This window comes from Hemitrygon akajei, chromosome 15 (assembly GCF_048418815.1).
Source record: "Hemitrygon akajei chromosome 15, sHemAka1.3, whole genome shotgun sequence".
In the NCBI taxonomy this organism is placed as follows: Eukaryota; Metazoa; Chordata; class Chondrichthyes; order Myliobatiformes; family Dasyatidae; genus Hemitrygon; species Hemitrygon akajei.
In genome coordinates this window covers 48,034,814-48,058,073 of record NC_133138.1, presented here as the reverse complement: position 1 = coordinate 48,058,073, position 23,260 = coordinate 48,034,814, and the positions used below count along the sequence as shown (strand labels likewise).

Sequence of the window (23,260 nt, the reverse complement as noted above, 5' to 3'; positions counted from 1 at the left end):
TGGAGACGATTTACTCCTTTACAAACATCGTGTACCTTAATCCGAGGGCTGCATTGTAAATGTTTATGAACTTAGACATAAAAGATTAGGATGAGTGGTTAAAATAAAAAAATCACCAATACTCTTAAACTGCACAATTACTGTTAAGGGCCTTGCCAAAAGGGAACAAGTTGATCTTCATATTCACTTCTCTTTGATGAAAAGGTGAACAATCAACTGTTTTGCAGTACCAGCATAATAAAAAAAAGCTATCATGGTTTGCCACTAATCAGGAAAACAATAGGAAAAGTAGGTGTGGGAGACTTATCAAACCAGCAGGAGGTAAGTACATGATCAAGGATACTTCTCAAGTTTCAAAGAAACTCTTCCAAGACAGCAGGTGAAAACTCTGCCTTAAAAGTCAAGACAAAAGGAGCTGCTCAGTGGGAGGAAAAATACCAGATACACAGACATGGATGGGTTTTCAATTTGCTCTCTGGAAGCAGAGTAAGGCAGTATACATAAATATTTTGCTTTATCACCAATCTACTTACAAAGTAAATGACAGAGTTCAACAGATTTTTTGGCAAAATTACCATTAATATTCAATGTAGAACAGGAAATTTGAAAGGCACTGACAAATACAGAAATGAAAGCACATTTGTTTGCAACCAAAATTAGTTACTGATCTCAAGCTCTAAATACAAGCTCACTTATTCACTGAACCATGTTGACTTTTGGTCTGGATTTTTTAAAATCCACATTAACAAGTCTTTCAAGAATCTCCCATCTTTACAAATTCTTTTATCCCCAAGTCACCATCTAGACCTGATGAGATGGTGATGCACAGTTAAACAACAAATGAGAAGACAGCTCTCCAAACATCAATCTTAACACTGAGAGGGTCCAACCTGCTCAAAACAAGCAGTTAAACTATGAAAATGACATTAACAAAAATACCTTTCCTCACAAAGCACAATGTCTGTAATACATTGCAGTATTTACTGATGCTTGCGATTATCAAATCTGTGAGCTACACAAAGAGAGCAGGCTCACGACAACTGACTGCATGCTGTTCAGTCTAAATACAGGAACCATCTACAAGACCATAAGATGTAGGAGCAGATTTAGGCCACTTCGCCCATCGGGTATGTTCCACCATTACATCATGGCCGATCCATTTCTCACTCAGCCTCAATCTCCTACCTCTCCCGTGTAACTCTTCATGCCCCAAATAATCAAGAATTTATCAATCTCTGCCTTAAATATACCCAATGACTTGGCTTCCACAGCCCTGTTGCAATTCCAGAGATTCAGAACCACCATCTGGCTAAAGAAATTCTTCATCTGTTTTAAACAGACATCCCTCTATTCTGGGCCGTGCTCTCTGGTCAGAGAGTTCCCCAACATAGGAAGCATCCTCTCTATCGAGGCCTTTCAATATTCAATAGGTTTCAATGATATCCCCCTCATTCTTCTGAATTCCAGTGAGTAAAGGCCCAGAATCAAACACTCATGTGATAAACCTTTCAATCCCAGAAATCACTTTCGTGAACATCCTTTGAACCATCTCCAATGTCAGTATGTTCTTTCTTAGATAAGGGACCCAAAACTGCTCACAATACTCCAAGATGAGGCACCATCAATGCTTTATAAAGCCTCAACATTACATCCTTGCTTTCATATTCTAGTCTTCTCAAAATGAATACCAACATTGCATTTGCCTTCCTCACCACAGACTCAACCCGAAAATTAACCTTTAAGGAGTCCTGCATGAGGATTCCCAAATCCCTTTGCACCTCAGATGTTTTAATTTTCTCTCCATTTAGAAAATAGTCTGAGCTGTTATTGCTTCTATCAAAGTCCATGATCATACACCCCAACGCTCTATTCCATCTGCCACTTTTTTGTCCATTCTCCCAATCAGTCCAAGTCCTTCTGAGACTCCCTGCCTCCTCAACACCACCTGCCCCTCCAGCCATCTTCATATCCACAAACTTGGCAAAAAAGCTATGAATTTCATCATCCAAGTCATTGGCATATAACATAAAAAGAAGCAGCTGCAGCACAGACTCCTGTGGAACACCACTAGTCACTGGCAGCCAGCAAGAAAAAGCTCCTTTTATTCCCACTTTGCCTCCTGCCAATCAGCCACAGCTCTATCTATGCTTATATCTTTCCTGTAATACCATGGGCTCTGAACTTGTTAAGCAGACTCATGTGCAGTACAGTGTCAAAGGCCTTCTGAAAATCCACCGATTCTCCTTCTATCCTGTTTGTTATCTCTTTAAAGAATTCCAATAGATTTGTCAGGCAAGATTTTCCCTTAAGAAAACCATGCCGACTTCCATCTATTTTACGTTAAGTTGTGCTTCCAAGTACCTCGAAACTTCATCCTTAACAATCAACATTTTCCCAACCACTGATGTCAGACTAACAGACTAATTTGCTTTCTTCTGCCTCTCTCTCCCTTCTTAAAAGTGTGGAGTGACACTTGCAATTTCCCAGTCCTACTAATTCTTTAAGTTCATTACTAATGCCTCCACAATCTCAACGACCTCCTTCAGAACCCTGGTGTGCACAACATCTGGACCAGGTGATTTATCTACCTTCAAACCGTTCAGCTTCACAAGCACTTTCTCTCTAGTAATCACAACTTCACTCACTTCTGCCTGTTGACACTCTCGAACTTCTAGCATACTGATACAAAATACCTTGTCAATTTGCCGTTTCCTTGTCTTCCATTATTACCTTTCCAGCATCATTTTCCAGCTGTCCAATATCTTCTCTCACCCCTCTTTTACACTTTATATATCTATAGAAACTTTTGTTATCCTCTTTAATTCCTTTTCCATTATTTTCTCCTTTGACTTTTTAGAATTGCCTTATGTTGGTTTTTAAAAAGCTTCCTCTCCCCCAACTCCCCACTAATTTTCGCTTTATTACATGCCTTTCTTTGGCTTTGACTTTCCTCGTCAGCCAAGGTTGCACCATACTGCCTTTAGAATACTACTACTTCTTTGGTATGTATCTACCCTGTGCCTTCCAAATTGCTCCCAGAAATTCCTGTCATTGCTGCTCTGCTGTCATCCCTGCCTGCTAGTGTTCTTTTCCAAGCAATTTTGGCCAGCTCTTCTCTCGTGCCTCTATAATTCCCTTTACTCCACTGTAAAACTGAAATATCTGACTTTAGATTCTCCTCAAATTGCAGGGTGAATTCTAACATTTTATGATCATTGTCCCCTAAGGGTCCCTTTATTTTAACCTCATCAATTCAGTTCATTGCACAACACCCAATCCTGACAAGTTCATCCCCGAGTGGGCTCAACCATGAGCTGCTCTAAAAAGCCATTGTGTTGCCTTTATGGCATTTGTATAGTTTATAATATTTTTGCTTAGTAATTCGTTTGTTAGCATTTTTTAGTTAAAGTTAGGATTGTTTAAAGTAAATTCGTTGTCTGTGATATATCGCGGCATGCGATGACGTCACATCCAGTTTCGCCGCGTCTTGTGGGAAAATACCGGTTTGGAGAAACGGGAAGGAGGGGGCTCACATGTGCAAGATCAGCGCAAGAAAAGTTGTCTTTCTACGCATTAGAAACATAGTGAAGCAACGCCGTAAGTTCATGAGATAATCGATGTGTTGAATTAAAATGTTAACGCTGATTCTGTTAAAAGTAATGACGGTTGATAAGGTTTATGTCTTCGTTAGTTAAAGAGTTGCGAATAGTTTGTGTTGAAGTGTATTTAAAGCAGTCAATGGCGTAGGTAGATTCCGACTGTATGCTGCATTTTAATGTAATGTAGTTGTGGTAGTTTACTTTTGCAAGTATTTACGATGTAAATGTGATATCAAGAAGGAAACAAATACTGTACAAATTTTGTATTGTTTTATCAACAGTTTTCACCATACGTTAATGTGGAAGAGTGAACAGTAAACGGTTAATCTTACTGCGATCCTGTTTTCATTGACTACGGTTTACCTCGGTGTTTAGTTCAGCGTTCTCTTACACCTGAGCGAGAACACTACAGCCATCTCAGAGGCATTCTATAAATACCCCCTCTTGGGATCCAGCACCAACCTGATTTTCCCCAACCTACTTGCATATTGAAATCCCCCCCATGAAAACAGTAACATTACTCTTTTGACATACTTTTTCTGTCTCCTGTTGTAATTTACAGCCCTCATCTTTGCTACTGTTTATAACTCCTATTAGGCACTTTTTAACCTTTGCACTTCATTAGCTCTATCCACATGATCCTACATCTTCCAATCTTATTTCACCTCCAGCAGAGCCACCCCAACCCTTCTGCCTACCTTCCTGTCCTTTCAATGCAATGTGTCTCCTTGGATGCTAAACTCCCAGCTATAATCATCCTTCAGCCTTGACTCAGTGATGCTCACAATATCATACCTGCCAGTCTCTGCTACAGGTTCATTTATAGTGGTGCTAGAAAGTTTGTGAAGTTTTAGAATTTTCTCTATTTCTGCATAAATATGACCTAAGATGTGATTAGGTCTTCTCGCATTTCCCAAAACTAGATACAGAACCCAATTAAATAACACAAAAGCATTACACTTGTTCATTTATTGAGAAAAATGATCCAATATTGCATGTACTTGTTGGAAAAGATATGTGAACTTCTAGGATTATCAGTTTATTTAAAGTGGAAATTAAGAATCAGATGTTTCAATCAATGGGATGACAATCAGATGTGTGTGTGGGAGGCTCTGTCCTATTTAAAGAACCTGGAGCTTCACTATCAAAGTCTGATCTTCACCACAGATTTTTGGAAGTATGTCATGCCTCAATCAAAGGAGATTTCTAAGGATCTCAAAAAAAGTTGTTGATGCTCATCAGGCCAGTGAAAACCATTTCTAGAGTTTGGGCTTTACCAATCCATAGTCGGAAAGATGGTGTACAAATGAAGGAAATTCAATACATGTAGTCCCCAAGTTACAAACATCTGACATATGGACAACTCGTACTTACGAACCGAGGAAGAAGAACGCCATCCGCCATTTTAAGTTGGATCGCGATGACGTCCGCCATTTTAAGTCATTGCCATTGACACTGTGTTGAGTGTGTAACTTTGTATTTGGCTTAAATTTTTCTTAGCAAGATTCACCCTGACCCTGCACCCCCATTCCAGTCGGCTGATAGCACAGCGAGATCAGCACCGGGCTGGAGAACGGAGGTTTCTGATCCAGCGACAGACCGCTCCCGTGCCGGGTTGATGTCCATCCAGTGACTCCCATACCGTCCATGCCAGGTTGATATCAAGCTCGCAACTCGGTATCGTAAAAAACACCGTCACCATGACACCACTGGGGTGGGAGTGTCATGATTTGGGCCTGCTTTGCTGCCTCAGGACCAGGACGGCTTGCCATCATTGATAGATCTATGAATTCTGAATTTTACCAACAAATCCTACAGGAAAATATCAGGGTATCCATCCATGAACTGAAGCTCAAGAGAAAGTGGGTCATGCAGTAAGACAATGACCCTAAACGCAAAGGTCAGTCTACCAAAGAATGGCTAAAGCAGAAGAAATTTCACATTTTGGAATGACCAAATGGAAGTCCTGACCTTAATCCCATGGAAATGCTGTGGGATGACCTGAAGCAAGCAGTTCATGCAAGGAAGCCTACCAACATCCCAGAGTTGACACAGTGTTGTAAGAAGAATGGCCTAAAATTCCAAGCTGACGTGCAGGACTGATCAACAGTTACTGTAAACATTTGGTTGAAGTTATTGCTGTACAACGGGGGTCACACCAGTTACTTAAAGCAAAACATTCACATTCTTCCAACAATGCATGTAATATTCGAGATCATTATTCTCAATAAATAAATGACCATGTATAATGTTTTTTGTGTTATTTATTTAGTTGCATTCCCTTTATCTAGTTTTAGGACTTAAGTGATCAGATCTTTATGTTTTAAGTTATATTTATGCAGAAATAGAAAAAACTCTACAGGGTTCACAAACTTTCTAGCACCATCATACATCATTTCATATATTGCCTGCATTCAAATATAACACTGGAAATTCATCATCCTTTTCAATTTTGTCCCCCTTCCACATTGCCACTCATCGTGCTGACTGGAAGTCCGCCTATCATCAGCCTGTCCTTGCTAAAAGCCTCTCACTACACACTCTGTCTGCTTGTAAAGCAACTGCCCCATCCTTAGCCATATCATTCTGGTTCCCAAACCCTTGCCAAATTAGTTTAAATCCTCCCCAACAGCTCCAGCAAACCAGCCCACAATAATATTGGTCCCCCTCAGGTTCAGGTATAACCTTTCCCTCTTGTACAGGTCGTACCTTCCCCCAAAGAAATCCCAGAGATCCAGAAGTCTGAATCCCTGCCCCCTGCACCAATTCCTCAGCTACACATTTATCCACGAAATGCTCCTATTCTTACTCTCAGGCACGAGGCATAGACAACAAACCAGAGATTACTAATCTGGCAGTCCTGCTTTTCAGCTTTCTACTCAACTCCCCAAAATTCAGAACCTCCTCACTTTTCCTACATATGTCACCTGTGCCAAGTGTACCAGGACTTCTGGCTGCTCACCCTCCACTCCACCCCCACCCCCCCGAATGCCATGGGCCCGATATGAGACATCCCTGAGCCTGGCATCTGGAAGGCGACTTATCATTGGGTGTCTCTATCACGTCCACAGAATCTTATCTCTGTTCCTTTAACTATGGAATCTCCTATCACTACTTCAGTGCTCTACACATCTCTTCTTTTCCAAGCCAAAATGCCAGACTCAGTGCCAGAGAAACAGTCATTGTGGACCCCCTCAGTAGCTCATCCACCTCCCCTCAGTAGGTCATCTACCTCAACAGTATCCAAAACAGTATACTTATTGAGGGGAATGGCCAGGGGTGTATTCTGTGCTGGTTGCCAATTTCTCTTCCTTCCCCTGACAGTCACCCAGTTGCCTGCATCCTGCAACTCAAGGGTTACTACTTCCCTGTAGCTATCACTTCCTCAATGTCCCATATGAACCAAAGGTCATTAAGCTGCAGCTCCAGTTCCCTGGGTAGCTGCAGCTTGGTGCACCTGGTGCAGATGTAGTTATCTAGAAGGCTGCAGGTTTTCTAGAATTCCCACATCTTACACAAAGAACATTACAATGCCCCAGAGTCATTCTCACTGCTCTGGCTATGCATTAACAGATGAGGAATGAAGAATAAAGAAGAAATTTACCTTACCCAAGCTCGATGAGCCAAAGGCTCCCCAATCTAACACTGGCCCACTCCAACAATGGCCCCAGCCTTATTTTTATTTGCCTTTCCTAATGAATCTAGGAGAGTATTCACCAGAAGTACAGCAGCAGGGCAAGGCCATGACTCACTTCCCCATTTAAGGGCAAGGGAATAGCAACAAGTAAGTGCACAGCGCACACAAAATGCTGGGGGAATTCAGCAGATCATGGAGCATTTTTACAAAGGAATAAACAGTCAACATTTCAGGCAGAGACCCTTTATCAGGGCTGGAAAGGAAGGGGGAAGAATCTAGAACAAGGTGGACTAGAGGAAGGAGTACAAGATGGTAAATGATAAATCAACACGTACAAACAAGCTGGAGGAACTCAGCAGGTCGGGCAGCATCTACGGAAATGAGGAGTCAATGTTTCGGGCTGAGACCCTTCGTCAGGAGGATGAAGGGTCTGCCCTGACGAAGTGTCTCGGCCCAAAACATTGACTCATCGTTTCTACGGATGCTGCCTGACCTGCTGAGTTCCTCCAGCTTGTTTGTACGTGTTGATTTGACCACAGCATCTGTAGTGTACTTTGTGTTTGGTAATTGATAAAACCAGGTGAGAGGGAAGGTGGATGAGTGGTAGAGGGGGTGTGAAGTAAGAAGCTAGGAAGTGATAGGTGAAAGAGGTAAAGGGCTGAAGTAGGAACCTGATAGGAGAGACAGTAGACCTTCCGGCGATTTCCAGAAATGCATGCAGTTTGTAACTCACAGATCAGAATAGATTTCTGGATGTGAAAACAATCTGTAAATAAAATACACAGTACACTGTGGCCACTTTATTAGGTACACTTCATTAATACAAATGTCTGATCAGCCAATCATGTGGCAGCAACTCAATGCAAAAACCATGCAGACATGGTCAAGACCTTCAGTTGCCATTCAGACCAAACAGCAGAATGAAGAAGAAATTTAATCCAAGTGACTGATCGTGGAATGATTTCTCAGATGGGGTGGTTTGAGTATCTTAGAAACTGCAGATATCCTGGGATTTTCAATTACCATCTCTAGAGTTTACAGAGAATAGTGCGAAAACACCAGCTCTGCGGGTGAAAACGCCTTGCTAATAAGAGGTCAGTGGAAAGGCCGGACTGGTTCAAGATGATGGGAAGGCAACAGTAACTCAAATAACCAAGCGTTACTAATCTTTTATCTAACTACATTTCAGGAACCATGAGACTGCACATGGGATTAAAAAAATTACTCCACAAGCATCCCACACTGCTGTATCCCAAGCCCCTCTAGTTTAAAATCAGCATTCCACAGTGTATCAGAAAGTCTGGAAAGCCATTTTTCATGATTCCAATCTTATACAAAATGTGAACAAAGTAATTATTTATTAGTTACAGGAGGCACATGTAATCCTTAACTCCTGCATCAGTTAGGCCAAAGGGCCTGTTTCTGTGCTGTACTTCTCTATGAAAGATCTATTCAAATTAGTTTCACTTATTCTTTCCACAAAGCCTTGTAAATTAAATACCTTTCAAGTATTTATCTAACCTGTTTTTGCAAATTACTACTGAAACTCAACATACTGAAGCTCTTTCAATTGGTACTGGCCTAGTAAATATCTTACAAAATCCTTTTGAAACACAATATTTTTCAAGAGTGATGACCTGGTTTGATTGCTGAACATGTAATAACTCATTTATCTGCAATAAAAGTCTTTTACCAATCCTGAGCCCAGATACCCAAGGGATCAAGATCCTTCTGTAATTTTATAACCTGCTCCTCTATCTACACCATCACCTATTTTAGGTATCACATACAAACTTACTAACCATGCCATATAGATTGCCAGTAGATTAGAAGTAAAAGGTCCCTGCACCAACCTGTGGCACCCCACTAGATGCAGACTCCCAGTTTGAAAAACTACCCTCAACCACCACCCTGTTTCCTTCCACCAAGCTAATCAAAAATACAATCTGATATCTGCCCCTGGACCCCATGCAATCTAAACTTCGACTAGCTTGCCATGAGGGGCTTTGTCAAAGGCCTTACTAAAATCCATATAGACCACATCCACTGCCCTACCCGCATCTACTCTTTTGGTTACCTCCTTAAAGAACTCCCAAGAGACGCCACGCACAAAGCCATGCTGAATGGTCCAAATCAAACCCTAACCCTCCCTTTCCAAATTCTGGTAATCCTGTCACTCAGAATATTAAGCTTAACTACTTTGCTTTTGCAAAGTACTTCTCAAAAAGGGAAAGTTCTATCCTATAAACAATCCTCCAATTCTACTGAAATTGTTTTTAGTTATTACCGCTCACCTTCTTTCCAACTTCAAATTTTAATTGTTTTTGTCTTGCTCATAGCTTATTCCATTATACTAAAGCCCAATCACTAGAGAAACAATGTACACTTTCTTACAGAAATTTTGGAAACACACAGCAAATCAGGTAGGATCTGCAAAAAAGAAAATGAAGTTAATATTTCAGATTGAAGACCATAAGTGGGGTAAGAGAGAAAACAGAGAGTTGGAGAGAGATGGGAAGGACAAAGGGAATCTCACTCAGAGGGGGCAAAGGTTGGAATGTTAGGGGGATATGTGAGACTAGGAGAAATATAAATAACATTTGAAATGAGGGTAGTTAGAGAATGACAACATATACAAATTTAAAAATTATGAAATGCAGTGCTGTGGGCACGCCTAACAGATCAGTCTAATGTTGGGCGAGTGGAACAAAATTCTTGAGGCAGGATGTAATAAAATACGGTGAGGATAGCTGTGAAGAGTTTAGTTTGTAAAAGATGTCTATTGCATGCCTACCAAGACAAATGCAAAAAAACAAGAAAAAGTCAGAAGGTTAAAGTTGGGTGGCAGAAGTCATGGAGTTTGAGCTCTGCCAACACAGGAAATAACAATGATGCAGTTGCTTATGTGCGGGTAAAAGAACTGACAGGAGACCACAGTATGTCTGAAACAGTCTATGCATTCCATGGAAAGACAGGGATAGCTTTGGCCAAAACTGAATTATCCTTCCCATCACCCCCATCCTGTATGGACTCCAATCTGTTGGCCCATTTCTTCCATCTGTTGCATTTTCTCCAATGGTGAGACTTTCTGCATAGATGCCTCTATTATTTGTCTTCTTTCTGAACATGAATGTCCCTTCTACCACAGTTGACCACATCTAATTTATTTCCCACACCTCTGCTCTCAGCCCTTTTGCCTTGAACAACAGCAAGGATGGAATTCCCCAATCTCTCCACTCAGGTTTAATGCAAGTTTGCCACATTATACAGCAGTTAAATTAAAAATTGTTGATGGACTCAAATGGAATATTATCAAACCAGATCATCCAAGTACCTTTCCAAGATTTTGCAATAGCATTTTTTGTTAATAGGATGGCCGTAATTGAACAGAACCGTAACATTACACCAATAATTTCTACTTGAAACTATTCCTCTTGCATCCTTAATTGCAAAACTCATGCATGCAATCTTTTATTAAAAGATAAAGTTAATCAACTGAACATCTACCTGAGTGAGACGATATTTCCAAGCTCTGATGGTAAACTCCGTATTTTGTTACAAGATAGGTCCAAGTAAACCAGGTTATGCAGTTTGGCGATATCAGGAGGAATACGTGAAAGGGAATTGTCACCAAGATGCAAGGCAGTCAAGTGTGTTAGTGACCACAAGGATGAACTCAAACTTCTAACTCTCCCTGCACAACATAAATAAAAGGATGTTAAAGTGTCTCCCCAGTTTTTTCATGTAACTGAATTTAAGAAAATCTTAGGCCATGAGTTCATGAACATTATAATTTTACTGCTGCTACACAAACACTGTATGCATTACTTAAATGTATGTCATCTACTACAAATTCAAATGGCAGAAAAATATACACAAAATAATATAGAATTTGAAAGCAACATTTTAATTTATGAATAAGAAAGTGGCACATGTATTAACCTGATACCAATATTGAAACAAAAAAAGGAGGAATAACTTAGTTTAGATAATACATTTGATTTTGTGAAATACCCAAGTGTTTCATAGAACTGTAGTCAAATCATATTTGACACATAAGAAAACCAGATCAAACTGCAGAAATTTATAATCAAAACATAAGCAACTTTAAAAAAACAGGTATTTCAGCAACCGGCCGTTACACATTTCAAACTCAAATTATTCAATTTGAGCTGTAGAATACAAGAAAATAATACAAGGTAAGCTGAGAGGAAGTAAACATAATGCAAGAATTTTTTTAAAAATTATGTTTTAAGTCCAGTATTCAAAGTAGACCAGCAGGCACAGAGCTGGATAAATAGACTATTGTTTTACACTTACTGAAGGTCAAATTCAATTTTAATCAATACTTTGAAAACGCATCCCCATTGTTTATAATCAGACATTATTTTGTGGTGACAAAGCAGTTCAAATTCAATTACTGTTTTTATATTTGAAAGGATATTTAAGCAAACCAATAAACGAATGCACAGAAGATCAGATTACCTGACATTTAACATGATAAAAAATATTATTAAGTTACAAGTCAAAATTATCAGATATGAAAAGTAATTGATAATGTTGGAGCAAAATAGAATGAATGCTATTTGAACTTTGTTGGAATCAGCAGCACGCTTTAATGTTTCATTGTCTGGAATAAATATCCTCAAGTCATCTCAAATAAAGCCTTTCATGAATTTCAAATAATGTTTATTGTAATCCTGGTCTCAGCTTAATACCTACTACATTCAAAGCTTTCTCAAATGCAGTGAATTCCTGTTATTTAGGCATCAGGGCAGCAATTTATTTGGGACAACTCAAAGAACCAAAACTAAGCAGAAAACTGTTGCCAAACTGCACGAGTATTGCTTGTGTTCTAATTTGTTCTACATTTCATTTAAAAGCACAATTTGTTACTCAGTTAAATGACCTCTTGTCTCTGTTATGCCTTTTAACTACTTCCATTAAACTTTAGCACATTGGGACTACCACTTAATTGGACCAAAATGTACTGGTCCCAATGTGTCCCAATTACTAATGTTTTAATAATTTTAATGCACTTTTAAAAACATAATTGCTACCATTTTAATTCAAATTCATTTCCAAGCACAATACTTACCACTAATCTCCAACTCTGCCCAGTACGATTTCTTTCCATTTGCTGCTTCTTCTGAAGACATAATTGTATACATTCTCCGCGGATCAGGCGGATCATATTTTTCCTTGGGCATTCCGGTTACACTGAAACAATACAAAGAAATTCTGAAAAAAATACACAGATACAGTTACTAATTACTATTCAATATCCAAAGGATTACAATGTGCAGAGCTGAAATCATGATCCATGATTTTGTTCCTTTTATGTTCTATTTGCTAATACCTACCAGTGCATAATAGTAAGTGCCTTTATGAACATCTATACCTTGCAAATTTTACCATGGCTGCTTCCAATCAGAGTTAAAACATCCTTAAACATTCCTTTCCAGATTCTACAAATTTTCAACTCCTTGGTTTCAAGTCTACAGATAGTCCACTGAAAGAACTCTCACTAAACTATGACGTACAAAAAAGCTGGATGAACTCAGCAGGTTGGGCAGCATCCGTTGAAAGGAGCAGTCAACGTTTCGGGTCGAGACCCTTCGTTGACTAAAGGAGGGGGCAGGGGCCCTATAAAGAAGGTGGGGGGAGGGTGGAAAACCAATCAGAGGAAAGATCAAGGGGTGAGGGAGGGGAAGCAGGGAGGGGATAGGCAGGAGAGGTGAAGAAGGAATCTAAGCACTATGGGTAGTAGAAGAAGGCAGAGTCATGAGAGGTGATAGGCAGCTAGAAGAGGAGACAGAGTGAAGGTGGGATGGGGGAAGGGAGAGGGAGGGAATTACCAGAAGTTGGAGAATTCAATGCTCATACCAAGGGGCTGGAGACTACCCAGACGGTATATGAGATGTTGTTCCTCCAACCGAAGTTTGGCCTCATCATGGCAGTAGAGGAGGCCATGTATGTACATATCCGAATGGGAATGTGAAGGAGAGTTGAAGTGAGTGGCAACCGGGAGATCCTGTCTGTTGTGGCCGACGGAGCGTAGGTGCTTGACGAAGCGGTCCCCCAATCTGCGTTGGGTCTCGCCGATGTAGAGGCCGCACCGGGGGCGGATGCAATAGATGACCCCAACAGACTCACAAGTGTTGCCTCACCTGGAAGGACCTCTCATGACTCTGCCTTCTTCTACTACCCCATAGTGCTTTCCCCTTAGATTCCTTCTTCACTTCTCCTGCCTTTCCCCTCCCTGCTTCCCCTCCCCCACCCCTTGATCTTTCCTCTGATTGGTTTTCCACCCTCTCCCCACCTTCTTTATAGGGCCCCTGCCCCCTCTTTCTTTAGTCCTGTCAAAGGGTCTCGACCCGAAACATTGACTGCTCCTTTCAACGGATGCTGCCCGACCTGCTGAGTTCATCCAGCTTTTTTGTACGTCTTGATTTGACCACAGCATCTGCAGTGTACTTTGTGTCTCCCTAAACTATGATACTTTTCCCTCTATATTTAAATATTTCCAAAGATACTTTTTTTAGAATGAAACATTTTTACCACTGCTAACCTTTGTTCCCATCTTTTAAAATTTCTTTTCCTGCATCTAAAGTACTGATGTACAAATATACAGCATATTATTCTCACATGTGCAAATCTCTTTATTGTCCAAAAGTCTTCAACTACAGAAGGCAACAATTAATCTTATCCCTTGATGCGGTGGAAGTGAACTTAAGTATAAAAAATTCTTTGCAGTGTGAGTTCAACTTGAGTCTGTATATTTGTTCTATTAAACTCATTACTGGTCAATCTCTAAAAATCATATTCTCTCCAACATCCAATTTAAAACATCAAAAATACAAAAACCAGATGCTAGAAATCCAGAGGAACAAACACAAAATGCTGAAAGAACTCAGCAGGTCAGGCAGGATGTATGGAGGAGAATAAACAATTGACATCTTGGGCTGAGATCCTTCAGCAGGATTGGAAAGGTAGGAGGAAAAAGCCAGAACAAGGAAGTGGGAGGAGGGCCATAAGCTGAGTGAAACCCAGTGAGGAGGAACAAAGTGAGATGCTGGAGGTGATAACATCTTCCAGCACGCTATCAAGCTGAAGAAAGTACCTGACAGGAGAGTACGATGGGCCATGTAAAGACATGGAAAAAGGGAGGTGATGGGCAGGCGAGGAGAAAGGGTAAGAGGGAAGAATGAAATGAAAACTTCTTGATGAATAGTAAAAGCTCCATTTCATTTGCCATTCATGGGCATTGCTTCATAGATTCTCCAATACTTCAAATAATTTAAAATTTCTCCCAGCAAGCAAGATTGATACTGCAAGTCCACAATACCCAATTACATTTTTAAATTATTGGAACTTCAAAATATAATAGATGTTAATGGAGCAAATATACAAGAGGTTAAATTACACAACCTTTAACTAGCTTCCTCCTGCTTCCCCTTCTCAAATAATTCTTCAGCAAGAATTGATAACCAACAGCTCCAAAGGGAGTCCATTTCACAATTCACACATGGGTGGCCAAACATGAAAATCTAAGACCATTTGAAGGCAAGATACTTCAAAACTATACTCAATAGTAAGTTCAGTAGTGGACTCACTAAGGGAAGGACTGAGATGAATTTTGTATTTATTTATTTAGGAATGCAGAGCAGAGTGAGCCGCACCACCCAACAACCCACCTATTTAAACTTAGCTGAAGTATAGGACAATTTACAATGTCCAATTAACCTACTAACCACTACATCTTTGGACAGTTCAGAGCACCCCAAGTAAACTCATGAGATGGATATACAAACTTCATGGAGTGCACTGGAATTGAACTCTGAACTCAGATGCCCCAAGCTGTAATAGTATTGCACTAACCCCATGCTACTACTTTGATACATATCAAGTATGATCTGAAGATAGTGGATGTGGGGTTGAAAAGGTTGCCAGTTAATGAATAATGAATGATCTCATTGAAATAGAATTACCAATATTAAGAAAAATGCTTTATTTAATGTTGCATTCAAATGCATTTTAGATAAAAAATTAAAATTAAGTTTCATTATCAGAGGTATTAAAAAAAAACATTAAACTGCCAGGATATTCCCAGTGCATTGCCTCAGGATACAGGAAGTCTAGTTATCACATGGTAACAACTCTACCTCACCTGATATTGGATGTCAGTTGAATTCATTCAGTGCATCGGTGCAACCAGCAAACATCTAATTTTGCAGGACCTGACAGTAAAGGACAATTTACTGCTTTATACAGCCTCACTAGCAAAAGGGTAGCAAAGGATAAAATTGATCCATTTGAAGATCAGTGTGGTTATCAATGCATGGAGCCAAAAGGCATGGGAAAGATCTTAAATGGATTTTTTTGCATCTGTACTTAATCCAGAGATAGACACAAAGTATACAAAACTGAGGCAGATCAGTAGTGATGTTATGGACCATATATAGATTACAGAAGAAGAGGTGCTTGCTGTCTTCAGGCAAATTAGGGTGGATAAGTCCACAGGACTCAACAAGGTATCCCCACGGACCTTGTGGGATGCTACTGCAGAAATTGCAGAGTCCCTGGCAGAGTTATTTAGAATGTACTTAACCACGAGTGAGGTGCACAAGGAGTGTAGGATAGCAAATGTAGTTACATTGTTCAACAGAGGCTCTAAGAACAAGTCAGAAAATTACAGGCTCGTGGATAAAAATTTTTGAAAGGTATTCCAAGGGACAGGATATAAGTATTTGGATAGACCGGTCTTGATAAGGAATAATCCACATGGCCTTGTGCATGGTACACTGTGTTTCTAACCAATCTTAAAGAATTTTGTGAGGAAAGTTCATGAAGAAAAAGCAGTGAGCATTGTTAAAGGCCTTGCCATTGTTAAAGCACATATCCAGTCCGGAAGGGTCTTGGCCCGAAACGTCGACTGTACTCTTTTCCATAGCCTCCTGCTGAGTTCCTCCAGCATTCTGTGTATGTTGCTTCGGTCTCCAGCACCTGCACACTTCCTGTTAGTCACGTATGGGAGACTGGTCAAGAAGGCGCAGTTGCTTAGTATTCAGGAGGAGGTAGTAACTGGATTGAACATCAGCTGTGCAGGAGAAGCCAGAGAATGGTAGTAGATGGTTGCATCTGTGACTGGATGCCTATGACTAATGATGTTCTGCAGGAATCAGTGCTGGGTCTGTTGAAGTCTGTCATCTACATCAATTACCTGGATGATAATACAGTAAACTGAATCTGCAAATTTGCTGAGGTCACCAACATCTGACGTGTAGTGGACAGTGAGGAAGACTGAAAGCTTGCAGTGGGATCTGGACCAGCTGGAAAATAGGCTGGAAAAAATGCCAAATGGTACTTAATGCAGACAAACCATGGTAGGACTTGCACAGTGAATATCTGGGCATTGAAGAGTGTGGTAAAACAAAGGGATCTGGGAAGCAGACCATAATTCCTTGAAAGTGGTGTCACGGGTAGATAGGGTCGTAAAGAGAACTTTTGGTACATTGGCTTTCAAAAATCAGAGTACAGGTGTCACCCCCTTTACAAAGGTAGAGTATTCCTATGAAACCTATCTTAAGCTGAAATGGTGTAAAGCGAAGAACCATTAATTTATATGGGAGAAATTTTTGTAAAAGCGAAAATCCTCGTTGCAATGTGAAAACAGGTTATTAATGTAGGACTTTTGTAAAAGCAAAGTCACATAAAGCGAACATTCGTAAAACGGGGGACACCTGTACTCAATACAGGAATTGGAATGTTATGTTGTAGTAGTACAAGATGCTGATGAGGCCAAATTTGGAGTATTGCATGAATTTCTAGTCACCTACCTACAGGAAAGGTATCAACAATCTTGAAAAAGTACAGAGAAATTTACAAGGATGTTGCTGGAACTTGAAGACCTGAGTTATTAGGACTTGTTTTCGCTGGAGTGTGTGAGAATGAGGGGAGATTTGACAGAGGTATACAAAGTTATGAGGGGTATAGATAGTGTAAAAAGCCTGCTTGCATTTACCAAGGTTCACTGAGACTAGAACTCAGTCATAGGTTAAGGGTAAGGAGTGAAAATTTAAGGGAACAGGAGGGGGAACTTCTTCACTCAAAGGGTGGCATGAGTGTCGAACAAGCTGCCAGAGGAAGTGGTGGATGCAGGTTTGATTGCAACATTAAGGAGGAGTTTGGATAAATACATACATGGGTGAGGTTTGAACTACAATGGTCAGGGTGCGCATTGATGGGACTAGGCCGAATACCAATTCAGCACAGACTAACTGGGCCAGAGGGCCTGTTTCTGTGCTGCAGTGCACTTTGACATCCTGGTCAAATACAAGGTTGATTTTCTTACATTCTAGCTATCAACTTGTCACTTATCATGTTCAGCCCCAATTTCCATTCAGTCTGGATTCATTTAGTGGACACACCACACAATTCAAAAGTTGAAAATAATGATTAATACAATTATTATAATTACCAAAATTTATATCCTTCAAGATGTGACTAGTCAATGTTAAGAACCCTATATAAAAACTGAAAGGGAAATGATTGCACAATATAGAACAGTTATCCACGTGTCATGTGTCTGTTAAGTAAGAGGTTACTGATGTTGCAATTTAAGGGCCCAAATTTAATTAGAGGGAAATGAAAGATGAATAGAAGTAGAAGTTATGAATCACCAATAATGATTAGATCAATGCATGCATATAACCAAAACTATAATCAATTTTTCTGGTTAGATTGTATAAATCAAGATACTTTATACAGAAAAGATGGTCATTAATATTTAACATGATTCTGCACATGATCTTGCTTTTAAGTTTATAAATTAAGTTTTTAAAGTTCAAATTTTCTGGTCAACAATGCAATTTATCCATTGCAATGCACCAGTTTCTATCGTTGAACAGATACTCAAAAAAGTCTAAGCTTAGTCACAGCAATTTGATAAATTACATGAAATTAAGTTAAAAATAACTCAATACTGGCAAGGGTGCCCAAACAGCTAATAGATTTGTAAATATCCAATTTCAAGAAAACAAATCAGTTATGTTTGCAATTATGCACAACATACAAATCCATGAGCTATTTCTAGCCCTGGGGATGATTCCGTCCAGTAACCTTGACAATTTGCAAGCCACCAGTATTCACTGCTCAACTTCACACAGATAACAATGGTCAGAGACACAGATAAACAGCAAGAGTTAGTCACAACCCCAAACTGGTGCACTCAGGCGTCAGCAAGTTAAAGCAAACATTAAACCTCCCAAGACATTACTTCTTATGAATGAAATCCTCTCAGATGGGGGAAAAAAGAACTGCTTTTTAAAGTAATCAGTTTGTTAATTTACCACTCCCAACCAGACTAGTCATTGTTGTTTTTATTGGTTACGGATCTCAGAAGGTATTATTTCTAAACCTCCTTGTTATATAACATGTCAACAAGCTGGTGTTCCACTCAGTTTGAGCCAGAGTAACATGGTATGGAATGAGCCCAGTTTGTTCATGCTGACTTCATTACCCACCAAGCTAGTCCCAGATTTCTCCAAACCCCTCCTATCCATGTATTGATCCAAATGTCTTTTACATATGACATGACATCTAAAACTTTGACAAACTTTTATAGATGTGTAGTGGACAGTAGACTGGCTGCATCATGGCCTGATATGGAAACACCAATGCCTTTTAAGATCCACAAAAGATAGTGCATTCAGCTCAGTAAATCACGGATAAAGCCCTCCCAAAATTGAGAACAACTACATGGATTGTTGTAGGAAAGCACCATCCATCATTTGAGATCCCCCACCACCTAGGCCATGCTCTCTTCTTGTTGTTACCATCAGGTAAAAGGTACAAGAGCCCCACAACTCGCACCACCAGGTTCAAGAACAGTTACTTCCCCTCAACCATCAGGCTCTTGAATAAAAGGGGAATAACTACACTAACTTGAACCATCAACTGCAACGTTCCCACAACCAATGATCTCACTTTACAAACAATCTCTTTATCTCATGTTCTCTATTTATGGCAAATGTAAATATAAGTAGCAGTTTGTTGTCTTCTGCACTCTGATTGATCATTCACTGATCCTGTTATAGTGACAATTCTATAGATTTGCTGAGTATGCCCATAGGAGAATGAATCCTGCAGAAAGACGAACTTACTCCCCCAGTTTAGAGATTGTGGAGCCATGAACTTCATCTCCAGTTGCAGCCACATAATAGTCTCTCTTGCAAGTACTATTCTTCTCCAGCAACTAAGTTTAGAGGGGTGGCCTGACCAATGCAGTATGGTTGAAGTTTCACACTATTTCATGATAGACTGCACTGGCCTCCAAGGTATGCTCAGTGCCTTTGAAATGGTCTTGTACCCTTCCCCAGATATGTGCTTCCATATTATCATTTCCCCGACATATCTTGAATATTCTTTTGTCTTCATTTTGGTTTGGTCTGTTGAAAATCTATTATACTGTCGGACCTTACAGCGAGGGGGTAGTTATTCCAAAGAATTCATTGAAAACAAGTGATCCTTCAATTTTCTGCAACAGGAAATTGGGAGATTTGATAAGGTAATATTGTACATTGCACCTGAAGAAAGTTAGTGTAGTAATTAAAAAGGAGATGAATACTTTTTTAGCCTCACAGTTTTGGTTTTTAATTGTTGACTGATTTTGGATCTTTTTCTTTTGATGTGACATGATGCACAATGTTTTGTAAATTAGCTAAAAGAACCTACTTCCAGACATTTTAAATTTAGCAAACAAGGCAGTAAAATGTGAAAATAGTTGGGGGGGGGGGGGGGCTGAATACTATCTCAAGGCACTGTAGTTCCTCTTTCCTGGGAAAAAGCCTGTGTCCCTTCAAGATTTTATACATTGCTGCAAGTTCATCCCTCAGGCAACTTCTTAAAAATCTCACCCTCGAGTCATGGTAGCACCTTCAAATCTTCTCACATTCTCCCCAGTTCAATTATGCCTTGCCAATCCTTAGCTCGCTTACCTAGCTAATCAAGATGCCCTATAATTTTTGATGACCTTCTTCCTATTTGGTAACTTCCTTCCAGCTTTCCTCAAACTCTTGAAGTAACCTCTGTTCATTCACTTCACCCACCTACTCTAAAAGACATCTATACTATTCCTTCATCCACTCCTTTTGTTGTTCTATATTGGCACCACTAAGTTTGAGATTTCTTGGGACTATCATATATTGACGGCCTCCAAGTGTTTTCTTCTCCACAACTGGAAATATCCTGCACCCACTCTATCAAAATCCTTCATAAATTTTATAGGGCACAATTAAATCAAGAGAGCCAGCCTGTTCATTCTTTCCTGTATGACTATCATTGAACTCTTCACTACTCAGCCCTTCTCCAGGACCTTTACTACTTTTATATTCTAGGCTTGTAAGAAGTTAAACCAGCATGTCTTGTTTATTTTTTTTTAAATGGCCTTGTGAACATATAGCAAAATCTTTAATGATTGGAGCGTTTCTTCATACAGGTAGATTTGCACTTGATAGTGTTCATCCTACCAAAATAGAGCCAACTTGACCAGTAATTGATTTACTATTTTACAAGGGAAGTTTAAAAAAGATTTATGCTGTTGCTGAAAAGGCCCAGATTCTAATCTTTTGGTAGTACAACATGCAAACACAGGCATAATCTCATTGCTTTGATGCCTCATCCTATTAAAATAAAAATCATATGATCCTGCAAGTACAGTTACAAAGCCCTGAAAATGGAAATAGTGTAATTTTGATATTACTTGATGGTCAGGCTCAAATTTAATACCTGTATATATTAAACTAATGCTTACCCAATTTCCCCTTTAGCAAAATGTGATCATATCTGCAATGTCAGAAATTGTAATATAATGAAGTATGCTTATTAAAGCACAACTTCCAGAATATGGGATTAGTGAACAGATTATCTGATTTAAGATTTGCTCAACTGGTCTATCTGGACATAGTACTTTACTTACATAATGCTTTACAGCACCAGCAACTGATGTTTAATTCCCACCACTGTCTCTGGAGTTTGAATGTTCTCCCCGTGACTGGGTGAGTTTCTTCCCACATTCCCAGTACTTGCAGATTAATAAATCAGTAAGTTGTGGGCACGCTGTGACGACACCAGAAGCATGGCGACACTTATGAGCTACTTCTGGCACATCCTCAGACTTTGTTGGTTATTGATGCAAATGATGTCACTTTATGTTTTGGTATTTTGAAACGTGACAAAAAATTAAAGATCTTTATCTTCTCAAAGAAAATACAATTTATCATGCATGAGAATCAGAATAATGCAAAGTGAGAACGGCTTATTTTGGCAAAATTATACAAAACAGGTCAATTCTCTCCATTGGATTTTTAGAAATTTTTTACTGACAAAGATCTTGATTTGATACCAAACTGCTTGCTTCAAGCTACAGATGTAACAAACGAAGGCTCAAGTGCTGTGCAAAAGGAACCAACTAACTTAAGCCCTAACCTGGTCTATTTGTTTATTCATTATGTGCTGTGTCATATGAAGTGGGCAATCATGGTCTTTGACATGATTGTTTGTGGCAAGTTGTTCTACATAAGTGGCTTGCCATTGCGTTCTTCTGAGCAGTGTCTTTACAAGACGGGTGACCTCATCCATTATCAATACTCTTCTGAGTTTGTCTGCTTGGAGTCAGTAGTCACATAACCAGGACTTGTGACATGCACCAGCTGCTCACTTGATCATCCATCACATGGCTTCACGTGACCCTGATCTGAGGGGCTAAGCAAATGTTACACCTTGCCCAAGGGTGACCTGCAAGCTAGCACAGAGAATGAGCACCTTACATCTCCTTTGACAACAGAGACGCATCCCCACCCGCCACCCAAAACTTGGTCAATTGGCAGCCGAGATACCCAAAAGGCGAGAGAGAACCACCAAGTTAAACCCAAGCTGGGTCCAAGGAAAACAAGTCACTTCTAAACTCAATGACAAGGTGGAGTGATACTGAACCCCCGGAAAACATTGTCAATTTAACCCATGCAATCCCAGGCATACAGATGACAGGTAATGATGCTTAAATAGATAATTACCCTCAGAATTACATGTCTCTCATTATAATGGTCCATGGAATAAACACAAGCCGGGCCTGATCAACCGTGGCTGGGTTGCCTCAGAGAGTGTCTAATGATTAAAGACCCGAAACACCCAATGACCCGTGGTTGCATTACTGATGTGTCCCAGTGCACACCCGGTTTGTTAAACCAAGTGGTGTCTGACCATGAAAATGAAAGGCATGGGCCAGATTAAACTGGCTCCACTACACTACCCTATCCGCCATTGCACCTCATACCTCACCACACATAAGTTCACAACCCCACCTCTCCCAGCCCCACATACACACCTGCCATTCCTACCCTCATCGGGTTTGTGGGAGTGTGGCCAGGATAAATCGGGGTGTGCCCAAGGTTAATGGGGGTGTGTGCCCCCAGGACCTTAGGATTAGGTTTGAGTGTAGGGCTGGTGGATGCATATTTGGGTTGGGAGAGATCAGGTTGTGGAGTTTTGTGTGGTGAGCATGTAGGGCTCTGGCAGACAGGGTAGTGTAGTGGCTGCGGGTTTGTGGGGGTGTGGCCAGGGTCAATCAGGGTGCACCCCGGGTTAGTGGTGGTGTGTGCCCCCTTGGACCTTATGATTAGGTTTGAGGGTAGCAAAGTAAAAAAAAAAGCGGTAGGTGCCTGGAATACACTGCCAGGGTTGGTGGCAGGGGCAAAAACGTTACAGACTTTGAAAAGGCATTTAGAATGAGAATAATGGAAGGATCTGGACAGAAGAGATGCGCTTTGTGATAAGTAATTTAATTGGCTTGGCACAACTTTGTGGGCCAATCAGCCTGTTCCTGTGCTGTTCTAAAACACTGAAGTAACAGAAACCACCATGGTGCCAGTAGACTAAAGTACACAAACATGTGGGGCCAGCTCATAAGCATTGCTATTACAGCACCAACAATCTGGGTTCAATTCTGCACTATGTAAGGAATTTG

The 23,260-nt window shown here is 40.2% G+C and overlaps 1 protein-coding gene across 5 annotated transcripts in view; it reads right to left on the bottom strand.

The window, feature by feature from the left end:
- LOC140739328 (CCR4-NOT transcription complex subunit 6) overlaps positions 1-23,260 on the bottom strand; it is an 89,171-nt gene that overhangs the window by 45,753 nt on the left and 20,158 nt on the right. For 4 of the 5 annotated variants that reach the window (XM_073067526.1, XM_073067521.1, XM_073067524.1 and 1 more), the window contains exons 2-3: positions 12,335-12,456; positions 10,744-10,930 (exon numbers count right to left, since the gene is read on the bottom strand). In XM_073067526.1, the coding sequence (XP_072923627.1) occupies positions 10,744-10,930; positions 12,335-12,446 (299 nt within the window). In that variant the 5' untranslated portion in view covers positions 12,447-12,456. Of the gene's footprint in view, positions 1-10,743; positions 10,931-12,334; positions 12,478-23,260 lie in introns of all 5 variants that reach the window. The other variant, XM_073067523.1, reaches the window with a different exon arrangement.